The sequence below is a fragment of the Camarhynchus parvulus genome, chromosome 5 (genome assembly GCF_901933205.1).
Source record: "Camarhynchus parvulus chromosome 5, STF_HiC, whole genome shotgun sequence".
NCBI lineage: Eukaryota > Metazoa > Chordata > Aves > Passeriformes > Thraupidae > Camarhynchus > Camarhynchus parvulus.
The window spans coordinates 46,760,682-46,769,343 of NC_044575.1; the positions used below are offsets into that span (position 1 = coordinate 46,760,682).

Here is an 8,662-nt window from a genome sequence, read left to right on the forward strand (position 1 = left end):
CACATCTGGTTCTCCTAGGGATCCCATGCGTTACTGTGCATGCACAAGACCATTAAAGATGATAATTTGTGCAATGATGTGCAGCTTTCACTGACACAAAAGGTAAATTCTTGCCTTGCCAGAAATGTTGGGCCCCTTATTCTGGAGCAAGCAGTGAGAAGTGCAGAAGGGAGCAAGGTTTGAACCTGGTAGAAGGCAGCTGTCAAGCTAGAAGGAAAAGGATTATTCTTCATCAAGGAGCATCCACCACGTAGGAGAGGAAAGGTATAAAAGCTCTATGTCTTTGTTTCCTTTCCCATGGAAGGACTTCATAGAGGAAGGAGACTTCTCCTGGGATTCATGGTGGAATGAGAGGGAGAGAGAGAAGTGTTCCCGAACTGAAAGGGATTGAGGTTGTGAGGCGAGGACCGGAAAAGGGAGGCACAGGAAGTTGTATCTGCATACAAAAAACCCTGACACCATGATAACTACACAGAAAATGTATATCTGTTCAAGATCCCATGGCTGCCTACTTGGGCTGAGTAATTTTGTAAAAATAATGTTTGCACCCAAATGTCTGTTTTAAAGTAAACAAGAACTTGACAGAAGATTTATTTTTTTATTTGTCAATTATGCATCAGATCGGGTCTAGTCCTACTTTGCAAAGAAATTCCTGGGATGTGCACAAGCTCTCCTCTCTGCACTGGAGAGTTTAAGTACTCTGGCCTAGTCTTCCTTAGCTGTTGGGTTGACAATTTTCCCCAAGAAGAGCAGGCCATCAGTGATTTTGTCAATAATCATAATCAGGAAGGGCCTGTTGAAGGTGATGTGAGGAGGAGGAGGAAATGGTAGACTCAGTGGTACTATTTCTATCATAGTCACCGCAGCAGCCTCTGTGCCATTCTCTCTGACATCCACTGTGGCCTTGTGAATTGCCTGCAAGGAAACAGAGATTATAATTTATACACAGAAGAGAGAGAAGCAGCTGGGGGAAAATTTGCTTGCTTTAACAATGGGAGAAGGTAATTCTTAAAAGAAAACACAGAATTAATGTAGAACTTGTGTGAAAAAATACTAGTGTCCAGTCTGGGAAGAAAAGTTTGCTCTGAGTTCAGGAAAAGTTTTCTTCAACAGTCAGAGTCATACATGCCTGCTTGCAGAGACTGAGCAACATAGAGGATATTTATTATTCTGTTGTTTCTCAGAGTAAGATTTTTGTCCTTAATATTGAACACAAAAGAAGAAATTTTTCATTTTCCATCAATTTCTGTGTAAGCAAAATGGTTCTCTCCACAAAAACAATAGTGACAAGATTTATAGAGTGTCTTTCTGCAACACAGCTCACAGATAAGATTTTTCAGGACTTTCTGTGGTAGGTGTAGCAAATTCATGTTTAGGAATTCACATGCGCTATTTCACTGGTTTTGAACAGCCCTCTGTTTTCTTCCTTCATTGTCTGCAATGCATCTATAATTTTCTCTCATGAGTCTCTGCTTACCCTTCACGAATTTACTTGGCTTTCCAGGCATCAATCCCATATCTACAATCCAGGTATTTCCACGTGTCATAGGGAGGAATGTGAGGAATCACAAATAATATATGATGGAAGGACCTCTAGAGGCTGTTGAATGCCACCAACCCTCCTGCACTGTGTCACTTCTGACACCAGATGAGGTTACTCAGGATTTAATCCAGCCAGGATTTGAATATTTCAAAGGACAGAAATTTCATAAGTTACCCATACTAGTTTTTGATCACCCTCATGGTGAATTTTTTTACATAAAACCCAATCAGAATATCCCATTTTCTATCTTTTGTGTGTTATCCCTTGATGTATCACAGTTCATCCACAGAAAGAGTCTGTGTCCATCTTGTCTCTACCTTTCTAATAAATATCTGTAGGCAGTGCTAAGAACCCCCTGTTCACCCTCCCTTCTCGTGGCTGGCAGCTCTGACTCTCCCAGCCTCTTCTCATCCATCCAGTGCTCCAGCCACACAGCCATCCTGCTCACCCTCCTCTGGACTCACTCTGCTCCAGGGTGTCCATGTGTCCCAAACTGGATGTGTTGAACTCCAGAGGTAGTCTCACGAGTGAAGGATGGAGGGAAGGCTCACCTCCCTCATGACACAAGGCATATACTCCTTGGGACATTAGAGAAATCATTCTGTTTGTCTGTTTTCTCATTTCTTGCTAGTGAAATGGGGTTATCCCTGTCCCACAAGTCTCTTGTCCATATAAATTCTGAAGTGCTCAGACAATATAATAATGAAAGGTTTATACATAGTATAAGAACGATTATTCACAGACTCATGTTATAACTATGATTCTTGCCATGCATTACTTCTTTAGCACCAGCTTTTTGTGAAATTATTCCTGCTATGCTTTCTAGTTGTTTTCTTCTTCAGAGACTTTCAGCTAAGTTTGTAGGATCACTGTGCACTAAACAATTTAATATTAAACTGTAGGAACAGCAGCCATAACCTTTTCCTTCCTTTATTACTATCATTAAACAATGACTACACTCCAGGGGTAGGATCAGCCTTTTTGTAGGATTAAACCTGCATACAAACAAAGCAGAAAAATCTCTTGATTACCTTCCCTGCTTGCATACTTACTTTGGAAACCTTCAGAAGATGATATTTTGCCACTCCAGAGAGATCAGCGTCATCACTGAACACCTCTGTCACACCCATTTTCTTAAACAGGCTCTTAACATCATAGGAGCCGGAGATAGAGAAAGTTGGAAGATCCAAGTAGATTTCTCTTTTCAAAAAATAAATAAAAATATGAGTTTGTTATTGCATGATCCCTTGAAGCAGTATCTATTTCAGGTATATATCCATCCCAAATCCCCATGGAGCTAAGGCTTGGCTTTCTAAGACAGTGATAAATCTCATGTTAGAGAAGCAGAAACTGAGGTACCTGTCCCACCAGGCTGATCCGTGGTGCAGGGATAGTGATGGTTTATGAAAGTGACTGATTGGAAAGTATCATCTAGACTGGAGAAAAAGTAGTATTTTCTTTTTAATTGGATTCCTGCAACCGAAGGCAGGTTCCTGAGGGCAATATACCCGTGTGCAGGATCCTCACTACTGGGAGCTGTGACTGGGGGAGCTGAGAGTGTTCCCCTTTGGTGTGAAATCACATGATAGCTTGTGTGAGTTAAAGAAGCTGAGTAGTCCTTGTTCCTCAGAGCTGTATTTAGCAACTCGTCATGGTATCCTAAGCTTTGCCTTTCCTGGATGAGTAGTTTTAGCCTATTCAATATTCAAACAAAGCCACAATTAAAATATTACCTTTTTTCAAGTGCTGTCAACCAATTAGACACCGTTTCTTTTAGAAGAGCATCTTCCACCTGTTTCATTGTCTCTTGATTGGGCAGAACAAACAATGCAGTAACATTTCCTTTGTATGGGATTTCTACTACCCAGCAAGACAACTTCTCATCCCTGTGGACATTAAAGACCTTGTTTTGATGCATCATTTTGACCTTAACAGAATTCTTGTCATCCAAAAAGAAGTCATCATCTCTTGTGCTTAAACTGTTGAAAGGTCTTTCCCAGGAGCCTTTGAAAAAAAGAATGAGTATAGAATTGAAAAAAAACAAAGGGACTAATAAAGGTATGTCACATTAATTGATGCTTAAAACAGTATGGTTGAGCTGTAGAGACAGCAACAAGCCTATCTCAATTTAAGGATGCTTGTTGCCTGGCCATGGAAAGAAGCTTCACCTCTTTTCAACGGGTTTAATAAAAATCCCACAAGAAAAGTATAGGTTGAAGCTTGCAGTGGAAAAGAGATGCATCTTTGCCTGATCAGATAACGGTAAATCTTTCAAAGACTGCAACTATACAAGCTTCAGGCTTATTCCTTTCATGCAAGTGTCATCTGTGTTTGACCATGTCCTGCACAGCAAATACCTGTGCCTTTCAACAAATGATCATAAGTTCTGAATATCTTCAGCTCTGAACCTGGGTTAAAATTTATATGACATTGATCAGTACTTCTGCTGGTTCTGTTATTTTTTCATTTTTTAAAAATTTCTCATATAGAAAATGATTCTTCATACCTGTCTTACCTGTCATACCTATTTTCCTGTGTAATTTAAAAACAGAAAGATGCATTTTAAATTAGATTATAAGATGTGTTCACAGTGTGAAAAAGTTTTGTTTCTTAGAACTTCCAGAACTTATTTGTATAGCTGGTACCCATGTCTGTCACTCACCTCTAAAGAAAACATAGTTAATGAGAACCATCAGAGTTTCTGAATCAAGACTCTTGACTAAATCAACAATTTTGCCATGTGTTTTTGTTTCCACATACATATTGATTTCCTTTATAGCCTGTGGAAGATTCTGGAAGTTACTAGAAACAGGTTCAGTGTAATAAAAATTTGTGACAGGATCCAAAAAGTTTTGAAGCAATTCCACTTGGTTATCTATGAACAGGGCATTGCCCATGTTCAGCTGGTCTTCTCGGTGAGGGTCATTCAGCAGCTGGAGGATGCGCTGAAATCCCTCATGAATCTCCTGCTCCTCCATCTGTGTCAGGTTGAAGCTGAGGCCTTTCTGCAGCTCTCTGAGCGTGTTTGATCTGGCCCCCAGGGTGAGCATTGCAAAGGCAGTGGAGATACTCAAAGGAGAGAAGAAAATGTTCCCGTTGCCCAACTCATCTCTAATCTGCTTGTAAAGCTTAAATGCAAAGTCAGCATTGCTAGGGGCAAGCTTGACATGAGGCAAGTTTTCATAATCAGCCTGGGACTGGTCTTCTGGACCTAGTACTTGTTGTACCTGCTGTTGACCCTGGACTTGAAGTCCAAGAAGCAGCAAACACAAATACAGTGCAGACTTCATTGTCCTGAACAGTTCTGTTAAGAAAGAACAGAGCAACTTTTAGATCTAAAGAAGCTTTTCTTTACTGGATGAAAAAGATTTTGTATTCTAGATACTGATTTTCAGATGTCAGTCATTAGAACTACTATTCTTTTTGGAAATACTCTTGTACTTGGCCTACAGTTTATTTCTAGTCAGTTCTCTTAGTTTGTGACCAAGGAGCAAAGGAAATAAGAAAATAATGTGGTATTACCAGGGAAGAATCAGCTTTCCTGAGTTATTATGTATGAAATAGTTCTTGTTTCTGACCAGCAGGACCTCAGTGGATTCCTAAGTGCCTTAGGATACATGGATGAGTTCATGTATTTGCGCCCATCTGTCTGGTGAGTACTTTGGCAGAGGGACCAACTTTTGCTGATATGTTTCTGTAGTACCCATGGTCTTGTTATGACTCTGGTTTTCAAGCATTGCAGAGATAGTTATAGCAGTGTATAAAATCCACCTAAATGCTCAGCTCTTAAACTGTTTATATATTTCTGCCTCTTATATAACAGCTCTGACTCAAGACCTGTATTATTTCAAGATTTTACCTTAAGTGTTTCAGCAAATTGAGGCTAAATTGAGAAAGTTTTTTGACACTCTATTTTGCACATAAGCTATCCATAAAGTTGCAAAGCTCAAGACTCAAGAGCTTAAGAAAAGCTACAGTGGAATCTGCCTTGTATTACATTGTATATGTAATTTGACAACCTTTCCCTTTCCTTCAACTGACATAAGCAAATTCTACATAAATCCCACAATCTCTCTTCTGTCCTTCTGGGGGAAGAATCCTGTGACATATTGGAGAAGAATGCTCTCCTTATAGTGGCTCATCTAAATTATCTCAAATAACAGAAACTCAAACCCATGAAGCAAGCAGTGGCCCTCAGGGAAACAGATGGTCTGAATACTGTTCATAGCAGCTGTATACTTATCCTGGAGAATGAGATTCTGCCCAGAATCTTCCCCAGGCTGTGTGTCTAATGCCAGGTTCAGGTGATGCACCAGAGTTATTATGGGGAGTTGTTATTTCTAGGTTCCCCCTTTTCTGGATGTCCACTATGGAAAAGTGGAGATATAAGCTGTTGAAGTGCCGAGTGTGGGAGCTATGCTCAGCATGTCTAAAATGCTGTGTATAAACACTGACTCGGGAAAAAAAAAAGGCATTCTAACTCTTGATAATTCATTTTGTTCTGGTAACAATTCATTTCATAATTCCCCAAATCTGCCTTTAAGAGAGACTGATTTCTCTTCCAGGCCACCTGACTGCAAGTAGCCTGGTCTTTAGGCACATTAGACAGAAATGAAGCTACTCACATTAGCATCTGTCTGGAATAGTTGGGACATTGAGATTTCAACTAAATTTATTCCTCTAGAAGCAGAGACAAGGTTTTGTTCTTTGTCTTGGTACTGATTGTTGGATATTCATTTTGGACTTCAAATCCCTGTCATCCTGTCACTATAGCTAGGAGCTGGATCACGGAATGAATTTTGTTTCAAACATTCAGAAAATGCTTCCAGAAGCTAAAGTAATTCCCAGTTACTGTACAAAACAAATTAATCTCAGCAATAAATAGCAGGGATAACACAGAACATAAATTCAAAGACTTCTAAGAAAGTATGGTATGGTACTTACTGTGCTGGACTTTTCTTTCACAGTGCTTCTTCCCTCATTCATTTGCTTTCTAGTATTAAGTTAATGTCCACTGGTAAAGATTAAACAGGGCAAATAAGAGTTATTTGCAAAGCAAAGATTAAGTAAACAACTTTTTTTTTGGATATCAAATATTTAAAGTCTTTTTCCCATCACACAGCCAGAATGATGCCAGCACTTAGTGCTCTAAAGGGAGAGAAAGACCAGACTTTGCTACTCTTGGCTCAAGCTAAACTGTACGTAAAAAAGCTTTACCAGTAACCGTGGTAAATCAGTTCCTGAAAACGGAACATGAGAAGAACTGGAAAGCTAAGAAAATGCCAAGAGCATGGATGCTCTGTCCCACTGAACTTTCTGTACAGGATATCCTGATGCAACAATGCCATCTAATTAAGTACCCAAGGCAGCAGCAAGTTTGTTCAGGTACAGCTCTGCCCTGCCCTGCCCTAAATGGCATTATTTGATGGCCTCACAACATTGGTTAGCTTTTTGAGGGACAATTGATGAATATTTTAGAAACTACTAAAGTGAAAAGCAAAGCATAGCATAGCTTGAAAAATAACTGAAATAAGAAAACAAATGAAAGAATGAAATGGGCAAAGTTTTCCACAGCAAAATGTTAATGGGGAGAAGAGAGAAGACCTTAACCCCTTGTGCATAGGATAAGCATGAATTACATACATATCATACATATCTTACACTGGGATCCCTCTCAGAGGAAGCTGAAACAGGCACAATTTAGCTATTTAGAAGGTTATTTAAGGATGAGGTGCATGGCACTTATCCTAATTAGCAATGACTAATTATTTCCATTAAATGTACATGATTTTGCCCCAGGTAAACTTACAATTTATCTACACATAGGAATCAACCATTATTGTTATTGCTACGTAACTGCTCTCTCTTACAAGACAGAGGCAGGTTGGTCGGAATATATTCCCACATAGAGGGTTTTTTTCATGATATGTGCAAGTACCCAGAAAGTTTATTGCAGTATTATGTAAAATGACCAAGTCTCAGGAGCAGCAAGTATGCTGTTGCTTAACTGTAGCAAAGACAAGATATTTCTCTCAAGCCTAGGCCTGCCTACATAGATAGCATTAATCTTTCAGCCCAGTCCTAGTGCTTGGCTAACCATATGAAGGATGGCAGTGTTTCTTGAGAAGGATTTCTGGGAACAGCAAAGCTGCTGCAGTGATTCCTCTCCTTTCTCCCAGGAGATGCAGCAGCACTCAGCATGTCAGGGCAAGAGTGAAAAGTTGCTTCTGTCCCTGCTCACAACTCCCAACACCAGATCCTCTGACCCTGGCCCAAGTGTCTTCCTAGACAAGGTTAAGACCAGCAGTTACAGCAGACCCACAGATGACCATTTTCAAAGAATCAGCTTCCCAGCAAGTCCAGACAGATCAGCATGGTTAACGAGTCCATCAGTCACGCCCAGTTCTTTGGAAATCTGCCTTGGATCCTAGGTGCCAGAAATAGAGACTCTCAGATAATATATGTTGCTTCTGTTGAAGGCAATGGAAAATGAGGGTGAATTATCACACATAGGTATCATCTGCATGTCAGCCAGGAAAAACACAGGGAGAGGAAAGCATTTTGTTACTTCGCTGCACATTCCTGTTGTTGAAAATGGCTGTATCCCCAGAACATGAGAATATGCAAGGCCAAACTAGAAATTTTGAGTAGTTTTGTGAAAGGAAAGCCATCCAAGGGAATTGCCCTGAAGAGAGTGTGGAGTTCCTGAATGCTTTGAGCTAAGTGGTGGCTGGGACAGGGGGACTCTTTCTCTAGGAACCAGGGCAGTCATATAAAGGACTGAGAAACATGCTTCTCCCATTGGCCTGATAATGGTCTATATGGAAGGAATTAAGGAATAATTTCATTATCTCTCTCTCTGCTCTCTCTGACTCTGCTCAGTTATGCAATGTGTCTTGGTTCTTCCTTATAGGAGCAGTTTCATCCCATATCATTAACTTATTTCTGTTGCTCCCTGGTCATCAGATTATCATATTTCACTTGCTGCTTGGTCATCTGATTATTATATTCTGGCTTTGCATGTTATATTTGAGGGCTTTCCCAGGCAAAGGATTTCTGACTGTAAAAACAAACGTTCAGCGAGATAAATATGTACATTGCATGATAAGTCCTCATGCA

At 40.1% G+C, this 8,662-nt stretch overlaps 1 protein-coding gene across 1 annotated transcript; it reads right to left on the bottom strand.

The window, feature by feature from the left end:
* Positions 1 to 705: 705 nt before the first annotated feature.
* LOC115904404 (alpha-1-antitrypsin-like) lies at positions 706 to 6,515 on the bottom strand. The gene is made up of 5 exons (XM_030949759.1): positions 6,488 to 6,515; positions 4,206 to 4,847; positions 3,277 to 3,547; positions 2,596 to 2,743; positions 706 to 915 (listed from the first exon to the last, which is right to left on the bottom strand). The coding sequence occupies exons 2-5, from the start codon at positions 4,831 to 4,833 to the stop codon at positions 706 to 708; spliced, it is 1,257 nt and encodes a 418-aa protein (XP_030805619.1). The 5' UTR covers positions 4,834 to 4,847; positions 6,488 to 6,515.
* Between the last annotated feature and the right edge of the window lie 2,147 nt (positions 6,516 to 8,662).

Coding starts and splice junctions, on each gene's coding strand:
- LOC115904404 (XM_030949759.1), bottom strand. CDS start 4,833: ATGAAGTCTGCACTGTATTTGTGTTTGCTGCTTCTTGGACTTCAAGTC. Junction 3,548..4,205: donor TAACTATGTTTTCTTTAGAG/GTGAGTGACAGA, acceptor TTTTTTTCAAAG/GCTCCTGGGAAAGACCTTTC. Junction 2,744..3,276: donor TTGACAGCACTTGAAAAAAG/GTAATATTTTAA, acceptor TTTTTTGAAAAG/AGAAATCTACTTGGATCTTC.